This window comes from Penicillium cinerascens (genome assembly GCF_028974065.1).
Source record: "Penicillium cinerascens strain IBT 15544 chromosome Unknown contig_9_segment0_segment0, whole genome shotgun sequence".
Lineage (NCBI taxonomy): Eukaryota > Fungi > Ascomycota > Eurotiomycetes > Eurotiales > Aspergillaceae > Penicillium > Penicillium cinerascens.
Window position 1 is genome coordinate 944,345 of NW_026695296.1, and position 26,538 is coordinate 970,882.

The 26,538-nt window shown below is 52.3% G+C and overlaps 15 protein-coding genes across 15 annotated transcripts; 7 read left to right on the forward strand and 8 right to left on the reverse strand.

Moving 5' to 3' along the window:
• Nucleotides 1–122: 122 nt before the first annotated feature.
• N7498_007195 (uncharacterized protein) lies at nt 123–667 on the reverse strand (the record flags this gene model as incomplete). Its single annotated transcript, XM_058454257.1, has 3 exons — nt 123–341; nt 448–529; nt 612–667. 3 exons carry the CDS (start codon nt 665–667, stop codon nt 123–125), a joined length of 357 nt encoding a protein of 118 aa, XP_058306506.1.
• Nucleotides 668–1,056: 389 nt separating this feature from the next.
• N7498_007196 (phosphatidate phosphatase App1 family protein) lies at nt 1,057–2,716 on the reverse strand (the record flags this gene model as incomplete). The annotated part of the gene is made up of 2 exons (XM_058454258.1): nt 1,057–1,659; nt 1,718–2,716. The coding sequence occupies 2 exons, from the start codon at nt 2,714–2,716 to the stop codon at nt 1,057–1,059; spliced, it is 1,602 nt and encodes a 533-aa protein (XP_058306507.1).
• A 679-nt stretch (nt 2,717–3,395) lies between these two features.
• On the reverse strand, nt 3,396–5,435 carry N7498_007197 (uncharacterized protein; the record flags this gene model as incomplete). Its single annotated transcript, XM_058454259.1, has 8 exons — nt 3,396–3,675; nt 3,727–4,129; nt 4,181–4,271; nt 4,320–4,762; nt 4,814–4,924; nt 4,972–5,112; nt 5,161–5,305; nt 5,355–5,435. The coding sequence occupies 8 exons, from the start codon at nt 5,433–5,435 to the stop codon at nt 3,396–3,398; spliced, it is 1,695 nt and encodes a 564-aa protein (XP_058306508.1).
• A 977-nt stretch (nt 5,436–6,412) lies between these two features.
• N7498_007198 (uncharacterized protein) lies at nt 6,413–7,242 on the forward strand (the record flags this gene model as incomplete). Its single annotated transcript, XM_058454260.1, has 2 exons — nt 6,413–6,986; nt 7,034–7,242. The coding sequence occupies 2 exons, from the start codon at nt 6,413–6,415 to the stop codon at nt 7,240–7,242; spliced, it is 783 nt and encodes a 260-aa protein (XP_058306509.1).
• Nucleotides 7,243–7,516: 274 nt separating this feature from the next.
• N7498_007199 (uncharacterized protein) lies at nt 7,517–8,021 on the forward strand (the record flags this gene model as incomplete). Its single annotated transcript, XM_058454261.1, has 2 exons — nt 7,517–7,712; nt 7,783–8,021. 2 exons carry the CDS (start codon nt 7,517–7,519, stop codon nt 8,019–8,021), a joined length of 435 nt encoding a protein of 144 aa, XP_058306510.1.
• Nucleotides 8,022–8,220: 199 nt separating this feature from the next.
• Nucleotides 8,221–10,179, reverse strand: N7498_007200 (OTU family ubiquitin thioesterase). The gene is made up of 8 exons (XM_058454262.1): nt 10,095–10,179; nt 9,779–10,046; nt 9,622–9,708; nt 9,511–9,574; nt 9,200–9,465; nt 8,871–9,145; nt 8,381–8,821; nt 8,221–8,334 (listed from the first exon to the last, which is right to left on the reverse strand). Exons 2-8 carry the CDS (start codon nt 10,016–10,018, stop codon nt 8,256–8,258), a joined length of 1,452 nt encoding a protein of 483 aa, XP_058306511.1. The 5' UTR covers nt 10,019–10,046; nt 10,095–10,179; the 3' UTR covers nt 8,221–8,255.
• Nucleotides 10,180–12,016: 1,837 nt separating this feature from the next.
• Nucleotides 12,017–13,625, reverse strand: N7498_007201 (uncharacterized protein; the record flags this gene model as incomplete). Its single annotated transcript, XM_058454263.1, has 4 exons — nt 12,017–13,219; nt 13,266–13,326; nt 13,375–13,533; nt 13,585–13,625. 4 exons carry the CDS (start codon nt 13,623–13,625, stop codon nt 12,017–12,019), a joined length of 1,464 nt encoding a protein of 487 aa, XP_058306512.1.
• Nucleotides 13,626–14,476: 851 nt separating this feature from the next.
• On the forward strand, nt 14,477–15,428 carry rho3 (Rho family GTPase RHO3; the record flags this gene model as incomplete). Its single annotated transcript, XM_058454264.1, has 7 exons — nt 14,477–14,526; nt 14,581–14,631; nt 14,706–14,723; nt 14,790–14,806; nt 14,862–14,876; nt 14,924–15,247; nt 15,310–15,428. The coding sequence occupies 7 exons, from the start codon at nt 14,477–14,479 to the stop codon at nt 15,426–15,428; spliced, it is 594 nt and encodes a 197-aa protein (XP_058306513.1).
• Nucleotides 15,429–15,688: 260 nt separating this feature from the next.
• N7498_007203 (lipoyl(octanoyl) transferase LIP2) lies at nt 15,689–16,546 on the reverse strand (the record flags this gene model as incomplete). Its single annotated transcript, XM_058454265.1, has 1 exon — nt 15,689–16,546. The coding sequence occupies one exon, from the start codon at nt 16,544–16,546 to the stop codon at nt 15,689–15,691; it is 858 nt and encodes a 285-aa protein (XP_058306514.1).
• A 463-nt stretch (nt 16,547–17,009) lies between these two features.
• Nucleotides 17,010–17,778, reverse strand: N7498_007204 (pyridoxamine 5'-phosphate oxidase family protein; the record flags this gene model as incomplete). Its single annotated transcript, XM_058454266.1, has 2 exons — nt 17,010–17,606; nt 17,665–17,778. The coding sequence occupies 2 exons, from the start codon at nt 17,776–17,778 to the stop codon at nt 17,010–17,012; spliced, it is 711 nt and encodes a 236-aa protein (XP_058306515.1).
• Nucleotides 17,779–18,752: 974 nt separating this feature from the next.
• Nucleotides 18,753–20,116, forward strand: N7498_007205 (NIPSNAP family protein; the record flags this gene model as incomplete). Its single annotated transcript, XM_058454267.1, has 2 exons — nt 18,753–19,392; nt 19,440–20,116. The coding sequence occupies 2 exons, from the start codon at nt 18,753–18,755 to the stop codon at nt 19,922–19,924; spliced, it is 1,125 nt and encodes a 374-aa protein (XP_058306516.1). The 3' UTR covers nt 19,925–20,116.
• A 624-nt stretch (nt 20,117–20,740) lies between these two features.
• Nucleotides 20,741–22,368, forward strand: N7498_007206 (aminoalcoholphosphotransferase; the record flags this gene model as incomplete). Its single annotated transcript, XM_058454268.1, has 7 exons — nt 20,741–20,880; nt 20,988–20,997; nt 21,055–21,212; nt 21,269–21,315; nt 21,369–21,464; nt 21,512–22,179; nt 22,228–22,368. 7 exons carry the CDS (start codon nt 20,741–20,743, stop codon nt 22,366–22,368), a joined length of 1,260 nt encoding a protein of 419 aa, XP_058306517.1.
• A 395-nt stretch (nt 22,369–22,763) lies between these two features.
• On the forward strand, nt 22,764–23,773 carry N7498_007207 (40S ribosomal protein eS27). Its single transcript, XM_058454269.1, has 3 exons — nt 22,764–22,836; nt 22,974–23,036; nt 23,209–23,773. Exons 1-3 carry the CDS (start codon nt 22,834–22,836, stop codon nt 23,389–23,391), a joined length of 249 nt encoding a protein of 82 aa, XP_058306518.1. The 5' UTR covers nt 22,764–22,833; the 3' UTR covers nt 23,392–23,773.
• A 1,029-nt stretch (nt 23,774–24,802) lies between these two features.
• N7498_007208 (uncharacterized protein) lies at nt 24,803–25,298 on the reverse strand (the record flags this gene model as incomplete). Its single annotated transcript, XM_058454270.1, has 2 exons — nt 24,803–25,103; nt 25,231–25,298. The coding sequence occupies 2 exons, from the start codon at nt 25,296–25,298 to the stop codon at nt 24,803–24,805; spliced, it is 369 nt and encodes a 122-aa protein (XP_058306519.1).
• A 165-nt stretch (nt 25,299–25,463) lies between these two features.
• On the forward strand, nt 25,464–26,378 carry N7498_007209 (alpha/beta hydrolase; the record flags this gene model as incomplete). Its single annotated transcript, XM_058454271.1, has 1 exon — nt 25,464–26,378. One exon carries the CDS (start codon nt 25,464–25,466, stop codon nt 26,376–26,378), a length of 915 nt encoding a protein of 304 aa, XP_058306520.1.
• Nucleotides 26,379–26,538: the final 160 nt, after the last annotated feature.

Consider the following 26,538-nt stretch of genomic DNA (forward strand, 5'->3'; position numbering starts at 1 on the left):
AATATTCAATACCATGGTCATCTGTGGCGATACATTTGGCAGTCTCTAGCCGGATGCCACCACGACCGCTTTCCCCCGAGCCCTCACGTTCATCCGATATTTCACATCAAAGCAGTCGGACCTCAACCCCGGCAAGTCCCGCCCCCGCACTCCGGGCCTCGAACATCGTCAACTCGTCCGATACGCCTTCCTGGGCCTGACCCCGGGCCGGGAGGGCCGCCGCCGCCACTACCACCTCCACCCCAGCTGCCCGAGCTCACACCAAATCGAGAACCATTCGATGCGCGTTTATTGTTGTAGATGTTGAACTGAGAGGCTTGGGCCGAGGCGTAGACGTCGAGCTGCCAATTGCCGTTAGTATCTCCAGGCAGCTAAGAATAGGGGAAAGACCCAGGCCCCGAAGGCCCCGAAAGACGCGAGTATCTGATCAAAGGGGATCACTCATACCGAGAAGAGGCTCACGAAGTACAGGCCGAGGAAGATGTAGGCCCTCTCCAAGAAGCGAGTGATGCGGACTGAGAACGGAGGACTGTGTGGCGGCAAGTTAGCAGAGTTCTTCCTCCAGCCGAACTGGATCCAAACGGGATCGGAGTGAAGAGTGAAGGACTCACCTCTGGAGAGCCTGTCCATTGGAAAAGTAGGTCTGCTGTCGCTTCGGCGTAGACATGATGGCTGTGGGGGTGGGAAGAATGAGATCGAACGTTGACGTTGATCTGAGGTGGAGTTGGCCAGATCTCGGGGGCCGATAAGGCAGCGATCTGCTGGCTTGAGCCGCAGGGTTCAACCCAATAACAGTCGGAATCAGGTTTGCCACTCTCGAATTAATTATTGTATCAACTGATAGTCGCAAATGAGTCACTGATATTTGGCCGTATGAATTGAATTTTATTCAAGCAGTCCAAAAAAGACTTCCGGTCCTGGGGATCTTTCCAGATCGCCCATCTGCTTTCCCAATACCGCCTAGTAGCCTTCATCTATAACCAACCGCCTTATTTACGATACAAATTTGTAACAAAAATACTGTACGTCAATAACATTACTCGTGACTGTATGGTTCTATAGGAACATAAAGGCGGCCGTAGATAACGCTGCGACCAATGCCATGAGGCTCTGCACACCAGCTGAGCCCCCTGTTGACAGTCCGCTAGCAACTCCAGTATGGTTTGCTGACCCGTTGACTGCTGTTGGCTTATCTCCTAGCCCATGTGGCAGCCCCTGGTAGCCGAACGTCAGATTCTGGGCAATAGACTGGTTGTAGCACTGTCCGTTGGCGATATCCAAGTTGGTCAGGTCATCCGGATGCAGGAAGAACATGTACATCGACTGCTTCAGGTTCTTGAATCCCGATGTGTTGTATGGGAACTTGTCACCTGGATCGGTTGCGCTGGTGTTGCGGAGGAAGATGCACTGGACTTGTCCCGGGAACTCGGTAGCCATTTCTGGGTAGTCGCGCATAACATCGCTGTTGCTGGTGTCTGCAATCAGGATAAATTTGCGCTCGGGGAAGGTTTCGAAGACTTTTTGTAACAAGAATTTGCGGATCGATAGGGTGGCAGAGACGTCGCTGAAGTTGAGAGGACGTGTGTCGAAAGAGCCGCCCGGATAGTTGGCGTAGATGAACTGCATGTAGTTCCTGGTAATTTGCTCGGGGGTGGTCGTCTAAAATGACTATTAGTACTCTGAATAATAAATTAGGAGAAAAATCAAAAAGACTTACAAGGTAGTGGAAGTGCATATTGGGGAGGCTGGTGGACCAGTTGCGGTAAATGTCTGGCATATTCTCCCAAGGCGTGAATGGACGAGCGAACGAATTGAGTAATCCCTGCTTCGGTTCATAGATCTTCGTAACACGTAGAATATCATCAATGTCCGAAACGATGGTGAGTCCGGTGGGAGGCACGAGATAGGCAGTACTATTTCCGATAGTGGCGCCCTCAACATGAGTGTTGAGTCTCTGAATTGCCGAGGTTTCATTTCCTGCAGTAAGGCCATTGCTGTGAATTGGCACAAAGGTGTCGAAATCGCCTTCGACTGTTGTGTTGTAAGGCAGAGTAATGTCTTGCGTGCCACCCGTTGTGTTCGATGATCCGCCGCCGCCTGGCTGTCCGCTGGATCCCTGACTTGGGGCAGGCTCGAGGTGAATAGTGTTCACGGCAACATGTGGCTGCTGGACGACATAAATTTCGGCAGTCAAGTTACGCGCCTGATCTTGCTGGGATTCAGGAAGGTCCGAGATACTAGTGTTGACGAGGAAGACATCCGCAAGCTTGTTCAAGTCTGAGACAGAGGTGTTTGGTTGTTTGTAAACGTTTCCGTGGAAGCGAACATTCCAGCCTGAGCTGGTCCAGTTGGCATAGGGGTCGATGTTTAACACATTGGTTGGTACTGCTGCCAATTCGGAGCTGTCCAGGCCCAGGGAGCTCACGACTGCGTCTCCAGTCGGGAAACCCTGGAAGAAGTTGGGCACTCCAGATGCTACCCACGAAGGTACGTCAGACCCAAGTCCCGAAAGGACGCTGTCGACATCAGAGTCAACGTCGCTCAAGATGTTTCGGCCAACGACTGGTGAAGGATGACGCTCGACTGGGGAAGCTGTAATGACGGGGTTGGGCGGGGCGACATTATCGCGGGCGAAAGCAGTTGGAGCCGGGGAAGAGGAGGCAATTGTGAGAAGAGAGGCCTGTACAAGGACCTGACACGCAATAGACGTCCTCATCGTTCCAAGTCGATAGGTAAAAGCTAGGATCCACGGATTTCTGACAATTCCGCCCAGCAAATGAACCTTAGGAAACGATGGCGCTGATACCAAACTGAAACACCTGCTAGTTGTCCAGCAGCGATCGAACCTGCTCTTAGGAGTATAGGAGAGGAGTGTACAAAAAGTCTTTTAGTAAACGTAAATTTTGCAAGCAATTGTCGATCTTAAAAGAGCCCCTAGAAGTAATTAAAAAAACTGGGCAGGAACGGGATGTAAACATGGAGCCGTTGACAACCGACGTCACTGGGCGCAGGCAGTGGATTCACGGAACTCCACCGCGACAGGGACGAGTCGCGGACTAGATACGACCCTGAAACAGGGTCCGCTTTAATTCCAGATCTCACCTGCGTCATTACCATATTGGGCAGTCGCTCTTCTTACTGGTCGCGCGATGCTGAGTTGGTACTGGCTGCACATAAGCTACATACTATAACTGGGCGAGTGGGCGGTTTTGTGTAAAATACGTCATGAAAGGTTTCACCAACATCATGTGATGAAATAAGGGTCATACCATGTATAGATTAGCGCGTTTGAACTGCAAATTCACTCGTGTTGAACCTCAAACTATGTATAGGCAATTTGTACATCGCACCAATCTTCAATGGATGGTCTGCAAAGTAGATTTCTCCATAGAGCTTCAACCATCCACAACCTCCTCGTGCTCATCCCTCGGCTTCAAGTCATCGTCCTCGATTGGCGTACCACGTAGCTGTGCCTCGATGCGCTTGATGCGCTTTTTCTCCTCATGCGCACTCGTATCTCCAAATATAAGATCCATGTCCTCGAGGGTCTTTTCGCGTGTCTCTGGGATGAAGAAGAATGTAAAGGCCAAGGCTAGCAGACAGAAGGCTGCGAAGAAAATGTAAGTACCCCAGGTGATGGTGTCGAGCATATCGGGAGTAACGAGGCCGATGATGCTATACAAAATGGTTAGGCGATTCTATACCTCCCAAAGAAATGGTACTCACAAGTTGCACATCCAAGTAGCCGACGTCGTGATCGATATCGCCTTCGAGCGAACCGACAAGTTGAAAATTTCAGACGGAAGAACCCAACCAATGGGAGCAAACGAGTACGAAAAGTTGACATCGTAAATGTAAATGAACGCAATAGCGGCGTATCCGGCGGATTGATTGGTAGATAGGTTGTCGCCAAATCCGCCGAGGATTCCACCAACGATCACCAGCGAGATGCAGGTACCGGTAGCACCTGCCATGAGAAGGGCGCGGCGTCCGACTTTGTCGATGAAGAACAACGCTGGTAGAGTGCTTAGGCAGTTGACGATACCGTATACACCAGTGGCAAGGAGTGAGGTTGTGTTGCCATTCATACCGAGCATACCGAAGATTGTCGGGGCGTAGTAGATCATGGCTAGAACGAATTAGTAACTCCTAGGAGCCCGGAACGAACTGAGGTACTAACCATTACAGCCCATAAACTGCTGGAAGAACATGACGCAGCAACCGATGGCCAGCCGCTTGAAACGAGGCCAACTTGTCACTAGTGACATATACTGGGGGACAATTAGCGTGAGAACCAGCAGGTAGGGATTGGTGCATACCTGAGCAGCGTGTAACTTGAACCCGGACAGATTCGGGAAGTGTTCGCGGGCAAAGGTGTTTTCAAGCATGATCGATGCCCGGATCTCCAAGTACTCGTTTTGAAGGACGAGGCTATCACGAGACTGGCGACGAAGCCTCGAGAGCGCATCAAGGCACTCGTCGTCGCGTTCCTTCATTAGCAGCCAGCGCGGCGAATCAGGGAAGAACAACATTCCAATTCCCAGGATCAAAGCAGGAACAATTTGAATAGCCAGTGGAAGTCGCCACGACGCTTCGGACTGGCCCGTACATCCACCGATGGGAACATCATGGTATGGATCGAAGGTAGGCTTCGCTGTGGTTCCTCCTGTGAAGGGAACGTTTGGTGCACAACGTGAGCCTCCGATGTAGTTTGCTCCATAGTCGATCCAGTAGCTAATTAGGATACCGATGGTAACCGACACTGAGTAAAATTAGTCGAGGAATCCAAGCATATCCATGTGGAGGAGCTCACGTTGTTGTATTACCACAAGTCCTCCCCGAATCTCGGCAATAGAAACTTCGGAGATGTATAATGGGACAACCATAGTCAACATGCCGATAGCCAGGCCGGCAATTGCTCGACCTGGAAGATGTTAGTGATGATCTTGAGTTCACCATAGCAAGACGTACCAGCAAACAGCATGGGGATATCAACTGCACCACATTGAATAGCAGACCCGATCACAAAAATGACCACAGCCACATTAATGGACACCTTCCGTCCAATTCGATCTGCCACGGGCCCGTTGATCAGAGATCCAGCCCATGCAGCTATATCGTGTTAGTGGCGTCAACTTTCAAATTCACAAGGAACCTCACCAAGCAAAAGAGTGGAAACGAACCACCCTTTGAAGCCAGAGTCACTGTATACTCGCGGGAAAACAGCGCCAAAGCTCTCCATCGTGATGACACCAGAGATCACACCCTGGTCATATCCGAACAAGAGGCCACCGAGAGTTGAGAACTGTTCATAGAGTAAGTACACCATTCTATTCACAGGGTCTGATACTTACCGATGCCACTCCACATAGGTACGGATTCTGAAGTACCAACTTGAATCCGCTCTTCGGCGGGCTATCCACAATGGAGCCCATGAGTGTTACGATATCGAGAGCACACGGCGGGCACAGAGGAACTAGGCATGCATCAGCTCTATATAAGCTTGGCCTCTATGCGGGGAGAAACGAACCTTAAACCATCAATGTCAGGATCACAGTACTCCGAATATCAGGACTACAGCACTCCGAATATCAGGACTACAGCACTCCGGATCCCGAGCCGAGCACAAGACCATGGCAAGGAAAGCCGAACTGGAAAAACGGAGTGATGTGCTCCGGACACACCCCACAAAGTCTGGGGGAAGATCAAGCCTCGTTATTTGCTGGATGCACCGACAGAATTTAAGTTGACGGTTCAAATGCGGGGAAGCATCATTCGGCTTCCCCTGAACCCTGGAAAGATAATGCCGGTGGTGGTGATGATACAACTGTTGCACATGGTTGCACGATCAGGCCGACGGTTAAGTACTTTGTTTGCGCTACCGGATAATTCCACGAAGAGATCCTGAGGTCAAGTCGGGACAGAACTTGATTGGGAGGCTGCCGAGTTGTGGAAGCTTGAGATGCGGGGATACAGCGGATTCGGGGAAGTTGAGGGCGAGTCGCGTGTTCCCGGGTCGGCATTTGTCTGAGGGTCTGACATCAGGAGCTGCGCGAATAAGGGTCCCAGGAGTCCTGAAATATACAGGGTGAAAGGTCCTTTGAGTCCGAAATCACCGCATTTGAACTGTTGAGCAGATAACTATGTAGGTATGCCGTATCAATCCCGAATACGTTGCGCAGGTGCAACACACGCAATCACTTCGAAGCGGTTAATCACAGACGCAATAGCGTCATGCACAACTACTACATCTGGCTGTGCTGTATTGCGCGCATTAGTGCAGAGAGCGTTGAGCCTCAAGAATGCGCAAACCCACTCAAAAATGCGCAAACCCACTCGAAACCCGAACCTGAGCCGTAGCTTCCATAAACTTCCAGCTTATTTACCTCTAGATCTACAGCTCTCACCCGCAATGAGCAACTACTTATTCTTACAGATCATAGCTCCCGTCGAAATGGCAGCACCACTCCGAGTCGGTGTTCTCCTCGTGGACACCGTCCAGCTACTGGACCTGGCAGCCGTGGATCTCATCTTTATGACCAGCCCTGACTACGTCGAGGACATCGGAATGCCCAAAGTACTTCAAGACCTCGGTCGGCCCTGCGAAATCCACTACATCGGCCGTGATGGCGCCAACGCCCAATCTCCAGTGACATCCCAGATGTCTCTCCGCCTGACTGACTCCCTGACAGACACGGCCGTTGCACCAGGAAACCTCGACATCCTCTACCTCCCAGGACCACCGCCAAAGGCCATGCCACCGCACATGGAATACCTCGACTTCGTACGCAAACACAACGCAGCCGCTACAACAATCATGACAGTCTGCACGGGCATCCTGATCGCCGCACACGCAGGAATCACCGAGGGCAAAACAGCCACCGCACCACGGTTCCTGATCCCGCTCCTGAGAAAGCAATTCCCCGAGACGAAGCTGTGGGATGATTCGGTGCGTGCTACTTGTGATGGAAACCTGTGGACTGGCGGTAGGTCCGTTCCGTCGCGAGATCGGAACAAGAATCTAATTGGCCAGGCGGCGTCACCAACGGCCACGACCTCGTAGCTGCATACCTTCGCGCTAAGTACCCTGCACCACTAGTCAATACCGTTCTCGCCGTTGCCGATGTTACGCCGCGCCCGGTGCGGTATCAGACCGCGGCACTCACCGACACGATCTACGTCCTATTTCAGATTATAAGAGCGATCCCGAGCTCGATTGTGCAGCTCTTTAGAAACAAGTGAGGTGTGGCTATCAGGAGACTGGGAGGTAGAATGGGCGAAAGCACTATCAATCAAAGAATAAAAGAATATTCTCCATGGCTCTACATCATTCACGCGGACCCACATCTATGTAGGAACGGAACCCTCCACCGACGTCATCCCGCTCCAGATCGCCGATGATAGGACTGTCGGAAAATCCTGGACTAGAAGTCACTTACCCTTCAATCCTCCTCTACAAAATACATGGGACGTCGTGGAATTCCCCAATTCAACAACCTTGCAAGTTCATGCACCGATGCCAACCCACCTCTCCATCCTCGTGTCTGTGGCCTCACCTCTCGACTACGCGCGGTATCGACACGCCTCATTATACTTCCAATTCGATCATGAGACCGAGGCAATCAAGTCCTCTCTCATGGAGGTGGTGGGATCACCCGGATTTTTTAGTTTCTCGGAGCGTGTGAATTCCGAACTCCCCTCTTCTTCTACCAGTATGACTCATGAATCATGAATCATGAAATCTTCACGTTTTCAAAAAGAGCAATATGCTAACTGCTGCAGACCTTGCGCGCGTGATCCAAGTGTCTTCAATACCGGATACGGTCCCCGTATCCTCATTACAGCGAATTGTAGCAGACACGCCTATTTTGAATGATGATACGGATTGGAATAGCCAGAACTGGGTAGGCGATACGTTGGAGAGACTTGTTGCAGTGGGGTACTTGGATGCCGAGGCGCAGGGACGGGGGTTAGATGAGATGGTGGATGCGATTATGGAGGCGACTGATGAAAAATTCTAAATCCATGGGTGCGGGGTGGGTTTACTGTACTTATAGATCAAGGCATGTATTGTTCATTTCTCGTCCCTAGTCCCGGAGGAAGCAATTTTGGAAAAGACGCAGAACGCTCAAACTATGCATCATACTACAACCACGCTAAAATAGGTTGGTCATCAGGGCAAGGTTAAGGGTTCCGAAAGGGGAAGATGCGAAGTCCTGGGTTTCGGACGTGGAAACAAATTGTGGCTCGTAACTTCATCTTCGAGAGTCACTCGGTTCCCAGTGGATTGGCTCGAAATCTTGGTTCTGGAAATGGGCTTGGTTGTATGGGGAGCTTTTAGAGTTAGCGAGGGTCAATGAGATGGCGGAGAGGTGCTCACTTTTTGAAAGGCGTGGTCACCGGGAGGGAATGACTCAGGTTGTTTTTCATCACCAATGGATTCAATCGAATCTGTGGACCATCCGATCTGTTGGGGAGAGTCGTCATGGGTGGCGGAGCCGAGGGCATCACGGGTGTAGGTGAAGAGACGGGTACTGGAATGTGGTTCTGGATGGGTGACTGGTACATGTCCTGCGGGGTGGATATTCGGAACGGACTGGCCGGGGTTTGAGGTACCGAGGAAATTGGAGACATGGGCATGCCAAAACCAGATCCGGGGTCTGCCATCAGGTTGGGGATGGACATCAAGCTCGAGTTAACGTCGAAGGAGAGAGCGCCTTGGTCCCAGGGGGTATAGTTAGAAGTCATTCCGTATTGGAGGTTGACCATGGGTGCCATATTCACAGTCTGTTCGGCTCGGTAGACGAGGTCATAGTGGCCACTGACAGTGTTAGAGCGAGACTCAAGGGACCAACGAGAAAGAGACTTACGGTCTGTAAAGAAGGCGAATGGTTGGTCCATTGGGAGAAGATCCGGAAACCAGCCGGTGCGGTGTAACCGCATCGCCCTCGCTTCGATCAAGATAAAGGATCTCGACTCCAAACCCGGATCCTTGAATGACACCGTCGAGCAAAGCCTGCAGTCCAACTTGATCGATTTCGGTCTTGAGGGGGTCAATATGCTTAGCGCAGTACTCGTCCAGAGGACCGGAGAGGAACGCTTGGTATTGTTGAGGGTTGAGTTTCATCCAAGTGCTGGTGAGTAGCTGGTAGAAGCTAGCGCGTTAGCTCACACATTGTATTTGTTAGGGGTTGCGTACTCTGAAGTGGGTAATGATGGAATTCGAGTTGAAATCATCATTGAAGGCATTGACAAGGAATGTCCCATCCCGCTCGCCATTCTGGATAGCCGCAGACGTTTGTGCGAACGTGTCTTCAGTGGCATCCACAAAGATCTCGTAGAGACTGGGATCGAGGCCGACCTGAACCAGCAATGTGTTGAGCGATCGGATGCGGCTCAATTCCCGCTGCACACGCAGGGGGTCTTGAAGGGAATAAAGTGTTTCGAAGTAGCCAAATATCACAGCTAAACCAATCAGATGGGTTCAGTCTCGAGAAGAGGAGAACATACCACGCCAGCCGCAATTCCCATCGCCTTTCATGATACGAGTCATGGGGTGGGTAATTGCAAGAGCCTATTTGCGTCAGGATGACCATCGAAAGCCGGCAGCGGTAAACATACATTTGTTTTTGTTGCAAGAGTAGGGTCGGCATTGGCATAGTCCATCGCGATGCTGTGACTGGACTGCTTCGTCGACACCAGTGGGCCCTGATCCGGTCAGCTCTCTCTCTCTCTCTCTCTCTCTCTCTCTCTGTGGAACACGGTGGAAACAACCTACCTGAATATCCGGCTCGAAATCATTGGACAGCTTCTGGAAGCGCTCCATCTCGTCCAGAGGCAGGGCGTTCATGTTGGCGTTGCTCATATTGGAACCAGGGGCAAAGGCAGCAGAAATTGAAAATCCTAGTGGAGAAAGAAGAGATGGGGGAAGAGGGTCCCGGTAATAGTTCTGTTTTTCCGGGAAGGGATGGTGAGGACCGAAATGACTCCAGGGTTTTGACAAGGACATCGCATACATCCGAGATTGTCTAAGTCTTCAAAGGCATCTGAGGAACATTAGCAATGAAGAGGACGAGGGTTATAAAAAGACCCACCAGAATGCAGAGAAATCAGGAATGCGTCTTTCGTCCTGTGCAACCCTGTAGGTGGACCCGACAGGCTGGGTCGAGTAAACTATTGACATGGTATCAGCACGGCGATCTCACGAATTTTGCAAGTGGTGTAGTCATCAACATCGAACACGATCGTTACTGCCGTGTGACAGGGCCAAGGTGCACAGGTGATTGGCCGGGTCAAAAATGTGATGAAAAAGCTAAGAGCAAAAGCACAGATCACCGAGGACCCGGGCAGGGCCATCACATTGGAAGTTTGCGCCGAATGTGATGTCAGCGTTTATCCGGGTCTCGTTCAACGGGCAGGCTGTGGTTGGCGGCGTTGGCGGGAGGATCATCAAAGCTGCCATTTCAAGGGGTGCACGAACCACGACTCCACCGCGTGCAGGGATAGCACGTATCGGAGAACGTCTCCGGGACAAAACACGGGCAGAGGGGAAAGGTGAGGCTTGAGGCTAATGGGGATTGGCAAGACATGCCGAATGAAGAAAAGCAGCGATCGGGGAGCTCAGACCTTTGCAACTAGCTCTCACCGGAGGTCATCAAGAAGGGGGGCGAAGACAGCCGAGTGAGGCCGAAGAAAGTTTCCCGGCGGTTGGAAACGGGAAGCAGGAACGTGTGGTGTCGTTTCCAAGCTTGAACGTAGAAGGGAGGTTGGACGTTGGAGGTTGGACCTCGAAAGTCAAAAGTTGATGGATGATGGTTGACAGTTACAGCTTAAAGGGTGGGGAGAATAAGCGATAAGCTAGGAACTAAGGACCCAAAGAACCGAGGGGAACTGCCGAAAGTAGAGGAAGAAGGGAAAAGAGAAAAGGAAGAGGGATAGCGAGATGAAGTAATGCAGCAACCAGCGTCGGCCCCTCGGGACAGTCGTTGAAGATCGTGAGTTGTCACCCCTCAGCAAACATTGACCCTGCAGGATCTTGGAAACTCGAATGTGGATTTCGGCCTTTGAACCTTCTTAACTAACTTCCCGTCCCCCAAGATATATTTCGTCCCTCTAAGCACAGAGGGGATAAAAATCAGTCGATCCCCAGTGCTCGATCGTCCCAAACGATCCAACAATAGTACAATGCTTCTATCTCGGACTTATCATACGCCGGCAGCTCTCAATCCTCGCTCGGCTAGACCCTCTTTATCCTTCGGAAAAGCGGGGTCTGGTTGTTTGATCGTGTCACCCCGTGCGGCAGTTCATCGATACTTAGGTTTCGAAGGTCTGAGCAACGTCCACATCACATCAGACATCAGCCCTGGCCACAATCACCCGACCTCGCCCAAAATCGGCTAATAGATGTGGGCTTGGGCTTTGTGGGTGGGGGGGAGGGATCGTATAGGATCGTATTTCCAACTGGGGACCGATCATGGGTGCGCACGCTGCGATCTGTGCGGCCTTCTACGGAGACTTTCCGAAACGGAGCCCGACGTACCTGCTGCACTAGGGCACATCACCACAGACTCAAGACTCAAGAGAGCCAGGTAAGAAGTTCACATGCTCCCCCGGAGAACCTTTCCCCATTCTGAATGCTGGCCCCGGCTTACGCTGAAGCACTGGTTGACGGCAGTTGTTGGACTTCGGGTGGCCCGTTCCAAGCGCCCGTTCCAAGCGCCCGTTCCAAGCGCCCGTTCCCAGGTAACTTTTATACTTGCCTACTCTGTAGACACGGGAAAACAAACAAAATTACCTCCCAACGTCGTTTTATCGTGATATTTGTAGCTTAATGTCACACCAACTCTAAATTGCGGGTCGTATAGTGATACTCGGTGACATCCCAGTAGCATAGACCGCTCAACGGGCAAGGCAAACGGGCCGCTGCAGGCAGCAAAACTCGGTGTGAGATGGGCCTACACGTGGGTATTTGTGATTCTTTGTCGCGGCTCAGCCGCAGGTACGCCATAGTCCACTCCTAAACCGCCCCGAGCTTGCCACCGAATGGTTTGCCGCGTAGCTCCTTTCGTCGGCTCGCCCGGATGCCCATGGGCCCGTCGTCGTATCCCGCGAACATGGAGTGGGAGCCGGATTCATCTGGCCGAAACCCCTCGCCGTTGAGGGCGGTCTGCCACAGGCTACGCAAGGAGGAGCTCCACTCCTCCAACGCGTGCAGCCGTTCCACGTCGCTGGAACTTGCAACCACGACTGTACCACTTTCCTGGTCGATCTTGGCATTGAGTTTCTTGTCCAGGATCAGGAAGCTCAAAATATCCAGCACCTCGTGGACAGAGATCTTGATCTGCCTGGAGATGAACAGCAAAGAGAATCGAGTGTAGGGTGCAATCAACTTGAGTACGGCCTTGGTGCGCATATTGCGGCTGACCTCGTCTATGTTCTCGGCAATGAAAGGATCCGCCAGGACATCGGGGTGCTTGCTAAGCACTGCCTCGTATGCATGGATATCATCTCGCTGGAAGGCATCCACCAGGTCGGTCATGGCGGATATGCGAGGGTCATTCTTGTACGGCTTGGTTTCCTGACTGTCGAATGGGTTGATGTCCGACTTCATCAGCATGGTGGTCAGCACCAGATACTTGAGCACCTGGATCCGTTGCATCGAGCCCGCCTCGTCGTAGTTTCGGAACGATTCGAAAAAGTCACTCTGGGCCTCCTCCCAATTCTCTTCACTCATATGCATCTTGCCTCCGCATTCACGGATGATACCCATGATCTTGGGGTGGGGCACTGCTGACCGCACGCGCAGCGCACGCTGATAAAGTGCCTTCAAGCGTTTGTTGTTCTTCGTCTCGGCGTACATCTGAATTTCAAGGGCATAGAGTTCGAGCAAATATGTCCCCTTGCTGGTGTCGTCTGACCCGTCCTCGCGTTGACACGCCCGGTGAAGCTCCCGCACCTTCTTGCTGAGCTGGCTGTATTCTTTTCGGTCCAGCCAGAGTCGAGCCAGTTTAATATTTGTCTTCAGCCAGAGCCGCTCGTTGTTGGTATTCTGGAACGAGTCGAGGGTGAGTGAATAGAACTCCTCCATGCATTGATAGGCCTGGGCATCGTCGGAGCCTTTTTCGATGTAGTCGAGCATGTTATTGATGGATTTCTCGGAGTAGTTGCGCGTGACGGCGGATTTGACATATGTGAGGAGCTCGCGATAGTGTTCGACGGCCTGCGAGGTTAGCTGGGTACACGCCTGTCAAGTGATCAATACCTACATTGCTGTATCGCCCGAGCTTGAATTCCAGCTTGATGGCCTGTTTTAATCCTTTAAATCCCCTGGTAAGAGTCAGCAGTATTCAACCTCACCGCGCAACCGCCACGAACCATTCGCTCTTGTCTTGTTCCATCAGTGGTAACCCCAAGAACTCGTCCACCGCCTCCTCGGGGTTATCCACCTTCATCTGCTTCGCATTATAGTATTTGTTCTCGATCCCGATATCGCCAGACTCGTCATCGTCCGATCCTTCATAGTCAAAATCGTACCTGCGGGCTGTCAGTCTGGGGGAAATCACCGGGTGGAGAAGGGGCACCTACTCCTCATCCGAGTCTTGCATGAAATCATCGTCATCGGACATATTGAAGAGAGTGTGAGGCCCAACGACACGTGCGAAGAGAGCGTCCAGGGGATGGGCAGGATGGTGGTAGGTGTCGCGGGGGTGGGTGTTGGAGAAGCTGTGGTTGGAAGATAGTGAGAGCTGCTTCCGCCTTGCTATCGTAGCTCCCCGCCAACTGGTAGCCGGTAGACCTGTCGCGATCGCCTCGAAGCTGCCACGAATTCAACAGGGGAGTGATGCGGGCGAAAACAAAGAAGGGTCATTGAACGATACTGAGGAGAAATCTTTACAAATCCAACATAGAAGAGTCGTTTGGACCAAGCATGAACGGTGGACTGTTGACCCGCCCATGTCTCAGTCGAACCCATGTAGCTAGGCAGCTGTCTTTCCATACCATAGAGCTATAGAGCTCTCAATAAACACTCCTTTATTGACGTATGCCATGGCCCCGGGTGTCCGAGCCAATTTGATTATCCCTTAACTGTTCCTAGCGGACGAGGCAATCATCGATGATCCAACATGCAAGTTGCCAATCCAACCAGTCAAGAGCATCTCAAACAGTACCGATAGCTGACCACTCATTCAAAATCTATGGGACAATTGCAAGACACCAGCAGGAACGCAAGTCTCGAGTGACCTGGCAACTTTGCAGCCAAGCGAGTGGCTCAGAAGGGGGGAAGCGTGCCTTATTCGCCGATCCCTTTCAGGGCGCGATGTCATCGACTCGGCCAGTGCTGGGATTCTCCCCCGTCTTCCTCCCACCGTCCTCTAGCCCTTGTCAGACCTACACTATTCGCAGTTTCGCAACCTTTCATATATACTATTCCCCCTCTTAGCGATCGCATTCCTTCTTTGAGTACCTACGAGTCGTAATGGAGCTGTGTGGGCGTCAGAAGGTCGTCCAGCGCAAGATGGTGCTGCTGTCAGTTTAGCTCGAGTCTGGACCTGTCTACGCAGATGCTAACGCAGATCACAGCGGCGACGGTGCCTGCGGCAAGACTTCGGCGCTGAACGTGTTTACAAGAGGGTGCGCTCTCCCCCTTCCCCTCCCCCGGCCTGCCCCCACGTCTCCGGAACAGTCAATACTAACAGCTCGAATAGATTCTTCCCTACGGTTTAGTAAGGGCATCCCTGCCAAATAACCCGTTGATTCGCAGGTACTAACCGCTGTGATTTGCTACGCAGTGAACCTACGGTCTTTGGTATGCGCCACCACCCCCGAGCCGAAGATTGAACGTGTTGCTAACAAGACCCTAGAAAACTACGTCCACGGTATGACCTTCGCTCCATTCCCGCACGTACAAGACTCACACCCATAGATATCTTCGTCGACAATGTACACATGGAACTTTCGCTATGGGATACGGCCGGCCAGGAGGAATTCGACCGATTGCGCGCGCTATCCTACGAGGACACACACGTGCTCATGCTTTGCTTTAGCGTGGACAGCCCGGACTCGTTCGAGAACGTCGGGTCCAAGTGGATCGCCGAGATTAATGAGAATTGTCCCGGCGTGCGGGTGGTTCTCACGGCGCTCAAGTGCGATTTGCGCAAAGACGACGAGATGAACGATAACCCCGGCGTGATCTCGTTTGACCAGGGCCTGGCCAAGGCAAAGGAGATTGGTGCAGTCAAGTACTTGGGTATGTTGCGACACACCTTTGGAGAGGGAACATGCTGAGAGGGAACATGCTGACATTTTTAGAATGCTCTGCTGTCCAAAATCGCGGCATCAGAGAAAGCTTCTATGAGGCGGCCAAGGTCGCCCTCGAGGTCAAGCCTGTCGGATCCAAGGGCTCGAGGTCGTCATGTGTAATCCTCTGATCAAGCTTGACATGTGTAACGCTTGTGTTTCTATTACCCCCTTTCCGAATTGTTGATTCCCCATGCATTTGACCTTATCATTTCTACGATGTGCCCTTTTCCATGTCTGACCTGGACAGCCAGAGGTTGTCAGTGTCGTCGCATATTAGCGAGGTTGGCTCTCTACTTTTCTTCTTCAGATATATTATATAATTCCTATTACATTTACTCATCTACTATCTATCCATTTGGACTCTTGACATTACACCAGACCATTTCCCTTACAATCCCTGGATCTCCTCTTCTCGAATAGGATACACCTCTTCAATCTTCTCCCCAGATGCACCGTTCCTACACGCAAAATCCTCATTCACCCGCTTGACAAACTGCTCAACAAACCCACTAGCAATCTCATCAACATCAACACCCTGCACACCCACACCCTCAAGACTAGTCGCCTCCTTCCCTTCCAAACCACACGCCACAATCTGTTTGAAGAACCACATAGGCTCATTGGTAACATTGAACCCAATTCCAAAACTACTAATATTCCTCCGCAAATGCACCCCAACGGCGGTGATTTTCTTCGCCGTCTGCGTCGGATCTTTCACCCAGACTCCCGGATCTTCAGTCACAAACCCGTTCACTCCGTAACTCTTCAGCAGATCGATAACACTATTCTCCAGAACACGGATATGGCACCGTGGTGTCAAGCCATGCCGCTTTAGATCCAGGATCGTGTACGCGACCATTTGCCCGGGCCCGTGGTACGTCGTTTGGCCGCCGCGCAGTGTCGGGGCGTACTCTGCCTTAGGACCATTGGGCCCAGGTGTTAGGATAGAACGGATGGGTTCGAGAGCTGGTGGTAGGGAAAGGTTCGCGGAGTGAGAGCAGGTATTTGATGGGGGAAGGTCGCGCCGTCCAGTCGTGTAGACCGGGTTCGGAGTGAAAGTGATGATTGTCGGGTCTGGTGGCGGGAGTAGTGATTTACTTTCTGAGACCCTTGTGTCTTGCGAGGATATTGAGCCTGGTGAGGCGAGTTTCTTGTATGTGAGGAAGCGGGTTGTGAGGGCTTGCTGGAGCTCGGAGACCCGTGTGAAGGGTGTTGTGTGCGGGAGGTGGAGGTGTGCGAGTCTCATGGTGTCGAAATTGGGGTTTCGTAGGGATTTAGGAGGAATTGGAGGCTAGTTGCTCATCGTAGGTTGTTGAGAGGTTTTCCGAGGGGTTCTGAAGTTATGGATTTTGAGTTGCGGAGAAGCTGGGAGCTCCGGCTCCGATAAGCTCGATATTACCGCCAGCCCTTCACGTCCTGGCTTTTACATATCTACCTGGACAAGCTATGGACTGATTTAATTTGCAGTAAATCTTGCATTCATTGCTCAATCATGCTTTTTACTTATACTATTTGTAGTTTTCTTGTAGTGTCGGGGCAGAACTGGACATATTACCAGCATAGAACATGCTCGAGTCACATTCATCTCGCAATTTGCCATTGATTTCGTCTCAAATCTCAGTCGTTTATCGACATAATCTCCGGATATGCCGACTTCAATGAACAGCAACATTCATAGGAGTATGGGGTCAAGTGGCGTAAGGCCCCAGCTATACGCCGTTGACAAGCCCCTGAGTCTGCTCGATCGGAAGCAAAACCCAGTCCCGAACTCCACCCTTCCAGTCTGCGATACGGCCCTCACGAACTTGCACAGTCACGACTCGCACATCACTATCGATAGCCAAGCTGGGCCGTCTCTGACTGGGATCCACGGGCTGCTGACCAAAGCTAATCTCCTCCTCCTCGAATGTATTATTCTCCAGGTGCCGTTCCTTGCACCATTTTTCCTCATCCGATCCAGATTCGAGGAAGCGTGCCTGGCCGGTGATGGTGGTGGAGATGCTGGACAGGGCGCTGGTGTTCAAGTTGAGGAGCAAGCTTGCCAGCGATGACCGAGTCGCCGCGGGAGGAGGAGATCCCTCACGCTCGCCGTGCGGGTTAGGAGCACGGGTCGGCGGACGGTGAGATACCCAGTCGTGCACCAGCAGGGAAACGCGCGGGTTCGACAGCAGGTGATTGGTCTTGCGCGACGCGGGGTTGGTCGTCATGATGATAGTCGGGTGCGGGTCGTAGGGGGTCGACGGGAGGTATGTGTAGGACATCAGAGAGATATGGGGAGTGAGGTTGTCGCATGTTGCCAAATGGAGCTGATTGAAGCCATAGTCAGTGGGATTGTGATGATTCCAAGGTCTGCGCTAAACATACGAAGCGCGAATTCTTCAGGCATGAGACCACCTCCGACGGCAGCGAGGTGCCCTCGTGCTGATGGGTGGTCGTGGCCGAAGCCTCGTAAGAGAGCGGAGGATTGCAGTCAGCCATGATGCCCGTGCGAGAGGATGTCTAGATGGGACGATGGTGGGATGATCTTGAGATCTGCCGGGCGGTGGCCAATCGGGTATCGACGTCATGCCGGATTGGTTCGTTTTGGTTCTAACATCTACACATCTACACATCTACACGTCTACACAGCCTAGGGTTGGAAATTGATCATCTAGGTCTCTAATTAAGATCTGACTGTGTAGCGCAGTGTACGTAAAAGATTGTGGAGTATAATTGGAGTCCTTCGTCATGATGGCGAAAGACGAAGCCACCAGCGACGATCATCCGATATTCAGGAGTCAGGATAATCGCCGATATCCGCTGCCGTTCGCCGTCAACGGCAGATACTGAGACGATCGGTCATGGATAATGTTGTAGCCATGTCTGCAGATACGGGACATGGAGGATACAGGAATCGTACTGCGATGTATGGTGGCCGGTACTTTAGGGTAACAGAATCCTCGATGTCATCATTACCCACCCGTCCCCGTTCCCCCGATCCCCGGCCGCTTTGGTGCAGCTTCACCTTTCCCCGCACAAGTGAGACTGCAGCTTGCTACGCTCAGCCCCAAGGCATTTTGTAACCGTCAAATCAATCCGAATCCATTCTAAACACGGGGTATTCTGCCGTTCTAGTAATTACACTAGCTTGACACACTCTAGCCCCCCAGAATTCCAGCCAGTACGCGCACCGGCGATCTCCATCGCGTGCCCTTTCCTCCTTCCTTCCCCTTCAGAGCCTAATCCCTGTCGGATCATCTCCTCTTTCTTTCCCCTCTTCACTCTTCACTCTTCACTCCTCCCAAACCTTCTATCCTTTAAGCTCTTCTCGTCTCTCCGACCTTTCGCATGTGCGACTTTACTTGATTCTGTCCTCCCCTTCGTTGAATTCGTTGTGGCCACCCCTCCCCCTTCCTACTTTCAAACGCAACCGCCTCTTTTTTGTCTTTCCATTCCCTTCCCCCTACCACAAAATGTTGGCTCCGCGCTTCGTCCGAGCCGCGACGTCGCTGGCGCGACCCTTCAGCTCGTCCACGGTGGCCTATCGTGCCCCCTCCATCAGAGATCTGACGGCCGAATCGGCTGAGTACACCAGACGGCAAAAGGAGTTTCGCGAGAACCTCGAGGAGGCTCGCAAAAGAAAGGAACAAGAAGAGAGTCAGTCTGCCATTGCTTCTGGTTCTACCCCTTCCCGTGAGTTCGCTCCCACTGCTCCGCGTGTGAGCAATGCGAGCCGCTATGATCAATCCCGCCCTGTTTTTGATGCAGCCAAGGCTCTTGACCACGAGGCATTGAGCTCACTCGCCATGCACCGTTCTATAGGAGAAGAACAGTCCCAAGACCCTCAATCTAAGCGCAATCCGCTATCCTCGTTGATCTACGGCACCAAGGAGGGACAGCACTTCGACAAGGACATTCAGCGCTCCTTTTCCGAAGTGTTGGCCCGTGGCAAGTACGTCCATTCGATCGTGTTCCATGATGTCAAGCCCGACAAGGTCGACGAGTATGTGGATTTGGTGGGCCAGTGGTACCCCCGTATGGCGGGCACGGAGGAGAACCGAGTCAACCTAGTGGGCAGCTGGCGCACCCAAGTGGGGGATAACGACACGTTCAGTAAGTTAATCGCCCCGGCATCACTTGCACGGTCCTAACCCAAGCAGTCCACATCTGGGAATATCAACGCTACGAGGGCTACCATGCCTCCCTGCACAACATTTCGCAACATCCCGAGTTCCCGGAGTTTGATCGCAAGTTGAAGAGCCTGATCAAGAGCAAGAAGACCTCACTGATGCAGGAGTTCTCGTTCTGGCCCACGACCCCGCCTCGCCAGTTGGGTGGAATCTTCGAGCTCCGATCGTACACACTACACCCAGGCAACCTGTTGGAGTGGGAGTCACACTGGCGGCGCGGTCTGACCGCCCGTCGCGAGGTTATGGAAGGCGTCGGCGCGTGGTTTGTGCAGATTGGCGACCTGAACACGGTTCACCATCTGTGGCAGTTTGCCAACCTAGAGGAGCGCAAGATCCGCCGAGAGCAATCGTGGGGCGTCGAGGGTTGGGCTGAGACGGTGCACAAGACCGTTCCCCTCATTCAGACGATGCAAAGTCGGATCCTGGTCCCGATGCCGTGGAGCCCAGTCGGGTAAAGGGCGAGAGCGAGAGGGTCATCAGGCCATAAGGCTCAAGGGCCAAGCACCCTGACCAACTCCACACCGGCAACAAGCCTCATCCGGTGTTTTGTTTATTTCTACAGCGCGTACTGTATGGCCAAGGGAGTCACACGAGATGATCAGGCACCCATATTATGTATCGTGTATCTAGGCACATGGCGCACCAGTCTCAACCTGCATACATCCTTCTATCTCATTCGGTACTACATCTCTAAAACTACAACCGACAGGCAGCGGCCTCGGGTAACCCCCCACTTCTTGCATGGCCGATCATTTCGTTGTGAAACATCTTATTGGCACCGCGGAAAGGAAACTCACTCATGGCGATTCGCTGTCGCACGTGCTTTGCCGAGAGATTCGTAGCGTCCAGCGAGTACAGATCATTCAGGGGAATGCGAGTAAACATGCAGGATGTCGTAGGGCGATAGCAACAAGTCAACAATATAGGCGGTAAGTCAGTAACTTGTTGGGGTAGACGCGATCGTCACCGCCGACCAAGTGTCCTTTTTTTTCCTTGTTGCTGTTTGCTACGCCGATCTCGACATCTGTTTCCCGCTCTTTGGTCACCGGCGGGGCCTTTTCCTTGGCCTTTTCTTGTTGGCGCCGACCTCTTCTCTATTCTCCTTTCCATCTACTAACTCCTCCAGCCATCCCTCGCTCTTTTCGATCGCACACCCCAACCCGCGCGTGAACTCCTCGGCCGAACCTTCTTTTGGTCTTTCACGTCGCTCGTGAACATAGGGAAACACGGGCATATGCGTTAGAACAGAATACTCAGACATAAACGCCAGAATGGTGTACATTCGCCAACATCACCTCCCCAACCTGCGCAACTACAAATATGCCGGTGTCGACCACTCGTTCATCAGTCGGTACATCCTCAAGCCATTCTATAACAAATGCGTGATCGGTCTCTTCCCCATGGGGATGGCGTGAGTCTACCTCCAGCTCCCTGGAGCTTCGTGCTCGCGTGCTCGAGCTTTGCTGGGATCTGCGCTGTGGCTAACCCGTTCTCTGCTTTTTTCTTGCTTCGCGATAGTCCCAATGCCGTAAGTCTTGCCCATGCGCCTCTCTTGTTCACTCGTTAATCGCCTGGTAATTTATAGATTACTCTCACCGGATTCATGTTCGTGGTAGTTAATTTCCTCACCGTCATGTGGTACAACCCCAACCTCGACACGGACTGCCCGCCCTGGGTTTATGCTAGCTGCTCTCTCGGCCTGTTCCTGTATCAGACTTTTGATGCTGTGGACGGCATGCAGGCGTACGTTTTATTTTTGCTTCTGGCTGCATTTGCATTGCGACTGAACCCTGACTTAGGCGGAGAACGAAACAAAGCGGGCCGCTGGGCGAGCTCTTCGATCACAGTATGTGTGCAGAACACTTGATGATGAGGTAGAGATTGATTTTTTTTTTCTAGGCGTCGATGCGTGCAACACTGGCTTGGGTGTCCTGATCTTTGCGTCTGCTATGAACCTCGGCCAGTCATGGTTGACTTTCCTGAGTCTGTTTGGATGTAAGAACAGCCCGGTATGCTTCATGAGTAAAGCTAACATCGTCCAGCAACAATGACTTTCTACGTCCAGACCTGGGATGAGTACTACACCCAGGTTCTCACTCTGGGAGTCATCTCCGGCCCCGTCGAGGGCGTTCTGACTCTCTGCTTGGTCTACGCGATCACCGCCTACATGGGCGGCGGCAGCTTCTGGCACCAGCCGATGCTGGAGACCGTCGGCGTGTCCAAGCCCAGCTTCCTTTCCGAGCAGGTGTATAAGATGCCTTGGACGCAGTGGTACCTGGTGTACGGCGCGTTTGTGCTCTTCTTCGCCACCGGCTCGAGTATCATGAACGTTATGCAGGTGCGTCGTCAGCGCGGCCAGGATCCCATTGCTCCCCTGTATGGCTTGCTTCCCATGGTCGCCACCTGGACCTTGGTTCCTGCCTATCTGTACTTGAACCCGGCCGTTCTGGAGAACTACACGATTCCCTTCGGTCTGTATGTCGGTCTGGTCAATGCCTACGCCGTTGGCCGTATGATCGTTGGCCACCTCGTCCAATCTGGCTTCCCGTACTATAACATTCTGTTGGTACCGCTCGCCCTCGGTGTTATTGACAGCGCTGGTCCTGTTCTCGGTCTCTGGTCGAGTGCCGTGCTCGGCGATAGCGTCAGGCAGACGATGTTCGTTTTCGGATGCCTGGGTATGGCCGTCGGTGTGTATGGTAGCTTTGTGGTAAGTTCCTTTCCGATCTCTGTTTTGTATCGCGCTGACCGTGTCCAGTTCGACGTGATCACGACCATCTGTGACCACATCGACATCTGGTGCTTGACGATCAAGTACCCGTACGTGGAAGAGACCGAGTACAAGAACGGTTCAGCAGTCAAGACCCAGGTTGAGGGCGCGTCGAAGAAGACTCTCTGAGGGAGAGGTGGACATTCGTGGCGAACGGTTCAACCTCGATCACGCGATCGCGGGGAGTCGAGACGGGTAGTCGTTCAAAAAGAACGTGGTGGCTCATGATTGACTTCAACAGTACATAAGTTTTCAACGCCGGTGGCTTCCTCCACGTTGGGTTATAGAATATGAGATATAATGTGTGATGTAATTGATGTTGACGCTGGGAAACTCTAGAAGCTTCAAGCACCTGACTGCCTGCCTGATTGTCCTGGCAGAACCAAGTATCCGCAAAGGCGGAGTAAATACCACGACATTATTGGCGGGTGCTTCCCCTCGCGCCTGCCCGAACCAGAAGCTCAAGCGAGGGCACAAGCCCTACCGCCCCATCGACAAATCCCTTCAAACTTCTCCTGGGTTCCATTCCACTCACACAAGGCCATCGCCATCAGCGCCATTCATCAACTCCTTCGCTGATCTCCTATCGTCAAGATGGTAAGCTGCCATCCTCATCGTCGCTACACGTCCCGTCCCTCGATTTTCCTCGATACACAGTCCCCAGAGGGCCCGGACGGGGCTTGACAGACGCTCCCATACAAAAATCTTCAAATGCTAACATTCATCGTCAATAGGTTCTCGCGGTCGACCTTCTCAACCCCACGCCTCAGGCTGAGGCCCGCAAGCACAAGCTTAAGGTACGAAAACCCCGAAATTCGATATCCGATGCACATGGCACAAATATGGACAATGGAGATGGATTGGGATCCCGACCATCGACCTTGGCCACCCATACTCGCCGATGAGAAGGAAATCGCTCGACGAAAAAAAAAAAAAGAACAGAACGCTGACTTGGACATCGCTGTGCAGACCCTTGTGCCCCAGCCCCGCTCCTTCTTCATGGACGTCAAGTGCCCCGGCTGCTTCACCATCACCACCGTCTTCTCGCACGCCCAGACCGTCGTTATCTGCGCCGGCTGCTCAACTGTCCTCTGCCAGCCCACCGGTGGCAAGGCCCGTCTGACTGAGGGCTGCTCTTTCCGCCGGAAGTAAACGAGACGCGCAAATGAAATTTCTTTTTTTGTCTTGTTGAAACGCACAGAGGATAGCATGGAGCAACTAGGATGAAAATACCAGTTCCGGGTTTTCGACCTCCGCTTCGGTCCGGTCCACGGTTATTTTATTACGGAGACCGCCGTTCAAAATGTCACATACCACCTTTTTCTCTTTTTCTATTACCACCTTTCACGGGTAAAAAAACACCCTTGACAAGGAAAAGTGTCGGGGGTTGGAGGAGGCAATGATATGATACGATCCATACCAACTTCTCTCTTTATTTCCCCCGGAAAAACCAAAAAATTGAATGTGACGTTTTGACCGTCTCCGTCGTCCTACTTGTTGTCTCCGCTTGATGATGCACCGCAGCGTCTTTTTTGGTTTCTGATGTTTTTGATTGATGACAGATAGAAGATGGAATGACTCGCGCTAGCATTCGACAAAAGCACGCAGCATTCAGCTCAGGGAGTTCCGGATATCTGGCACAAATGGCACCTTGCTCACTTGTGTCGTGTCTCTTGTTTTTAATGTTTCTATGTACTGCATTTCCTGTATACTGGTTCCCTCAATCTGAGTTGTACCTGATACTGGCACTGCGTAGGAAGTAATTCGTAGACGACTGTGACGCTGCCCATATCCGTGTGTCTGTAACAGTATGAAGCACGCTGGCATCTACGTAGATCTCTTGACAGAGGAAACTATCGAGTAGAAGTTCCATCAATGGTTGTGGTTAATCATACTGGACTCAGGTGTTCGCCCTCGCTACACCACGCGACCCAGCCCTCCACCAAACCCATGTAGGACACCTACCAAACGTCATACCAGCCCGCGTCGCCAGATTCCGCGTGATCTTAAGCCTCTGCCTTACTGCCCCCACAGCCGAGAACGCGGATTATTGCCTACTGTAGAGTCCCCACCCCGGCTACGTAACAGCGCACGGTTTCCAGTCCAGGCACACCTCAAGGCATGACATCATTTATGCATACCCACCCAGAAGGTGTAGTATACCCCCGGAACCCAGTGGAATAATGAGGAATGCGCCCATTTTCATGGAAATGGCCCTGATGTCAATTTGTAGACTGGTAGGGTATCCAAGGGAGCCCCGCGAGAATGCCCTTTTTTTTTTTCTATATTGTCTAGATGGGATTTTGTTTTACTTCAGTATTTAGTTAGACCGTTTGGTCAAAGAAGCAAAGAGTATTCGGTTTAGTCAATTTGGATATTGGTCATAATATGGGTTCTCTGATCGTACATAGCGAAAGACAGGACAATTATCACTTTAAAAAGAATATAAACGAGAGACAAAAAAGAGAGTCGTCATACAGGTCCGTTTTCCATTTCGGAAACGACTGGATCCTAGCCTCACTGAACGGTCAAAGTTGAAATGAAGCACGGGTCTCAGGCAGGTTTAACCCTCCATCAAAGCCCGCGCCTTGGCCTTGACGTTCGGGCCAAAGTCCACGGGGTCGTTGGGGTCGCTGCCCGTCATAAGCGACAGCTTGCCGGACGAGTCGTTGAGGAGTACGCAGGCGAACTGGTTGCGTCCTATCACTTCCTGCACTTGTTCGCGCGCGGTTTGGTCGCCGGCTGCGTATTTCTGAGCGTCGACGCCCTTGAGCACTTGGTGCGTGTTGCGGACGAAGTCCATCAGGAAGAAGATGGTTGGGTGGGTTGCTGGAGGCTGCATCTGAGGGTGGGCTTCGAATGCACTGTAACAATTATGAGCAGGTGTCTTTAGGAAGTAGGTGGGAATTGGTAGTGTTGTAATGGGTGTATTCTTGAATGAAAACTGCCAATGCGATCCTGATTTCCTTGTTAGGAGAAGAGTAAACATACTCGAGAAGGTCGGTCATCTGCGCATCAAGGCGCTCGATGTCGACGTCGTTGGCTTGCTGTGTGCTCATGGTGTACTTTTCTGTTCCCAGAGTATGTGTTTGGATGATGTGACGAAATACCTCAGTGAGCCCGAAGGGGGGGGAGGGCGTTTTGGCGCTTATCCGTTATCTCTTATCTTATCACTAGTCGGGGTCCGAGTCGAGATCCTCACTCTTGACTCACTCTTTACCCCGATGTCTACAGCCAACACTCGTCTCTCTCTCCTCTCGGCAAGTCTGGCTAGCAGTCCGCCCGTCATGGCTCCGAACCCTTCAGCCTCGGTGCGCCAGCCACTCAAGCTCCTCATGCTACACGGCTACACCCAGTCCGGAACCCTCTTCCACGCAAAAAGTCGTGCCCTGGTCAAACATATCCAGAAAGCCTTCCCCCTACATGAAGTCGACGCCGTCTACCCGACCGGACCCCTGCGTCTGAGAGCTAGTGATATTCCGGGCTACGAGCCATCCGACAATGCAGAGGAAGAGGAGATCGAGGCCTACGGCTGGTGGCGCCGGTCAAACACAGCAGACCCGCCACTGTACCAGGGAATGGATGATGGACTGGCAGCAGTGGCCAAGGTCATTGCCGAACAAGGTCCCTTTGACGGCGTGATTGGTTTCTCGCAGGGCGCTACCATGGCGGCGATGGTAACTGCGTTGTTGGAGCCGGGCCGGAAAGAGGCATTCCAGCATTTTGAGAAAGATACGTCTGAAGGCGCGCCGGGAATTCCGTTCCCTACGGCTTTCGAGAAGCTGCAGCATCCGCCGCTCAAGTTTGCGCTGTTGTATTGCGGGTTCCGTGCTCCTGGGGCGAGGTATCGTGCTTTCTATGAGAACCCGCCTATTCAGACGCCGGCGCTGCATATTCTAGGGACTTTGGATTCGGTTGTTGATGAATCGAGGAGTAAAGCGTTGATGGACGCTTGTGCTGGGGAGCCGGAGAAGGACGGGTCGGTGGTTTTCCATCCCGGTGGCCACTTTGTGCCCAGTCAGCGGCCTTACCTTGATGCTGCGGTGCAATTTATTCGGAAACAGCTGGAGAAGGATAATAATGGCATTAATGGGAATGCGAAGGAGGAAGATGTGAATGATATGGATGTGCCATTTTGAGGGACATATATATTTGATCTGGACCTCGGGATACTAGATTAGACCATACCTTTTACATATGCATATAGACGACCTTCAAGAAGATCCTATAGGGCCCAAAGCCCGCAAAGGTGCAATTCGCACGAGATATACTACCTTGGTACAATTTAAAGAAGACCTC

Bases quoted from the DNA above. Each gene is read 5' to 3' on its own strand.
- N7498_007207 (XM_058454269.1), top strand. The intron at 23,037-23,208 runs GTACGAAAACCC...ATCGCTGTGCAG, and splicing joins CCCGCAAGCACAAGCTTAAG to ACCCTTGTGCCCCAGCCCCG.
- N7498_007200 (XM_058454262.1), bottom strand. From the start codon at position 10,018: ATGTATGCGATGTCCTTGTCAAAACCCTGGAGTCATTTCGGTCCTCAC. The intron at 9,709-9,778 runs GTAGGTTGTTTC...TGACCGGATCAG, and splicing joins ATTTCGAGCCGGATATTCAG to GGCCCACTGGTGTCGACGAA. The intron at 8,822-8,870 runs GTAAGTCTCTTT...TAACACTGTCAG, and splicing joins ATTCGCCTTCTTTACAGACC to TGGCCACTATGACCTCGTCT.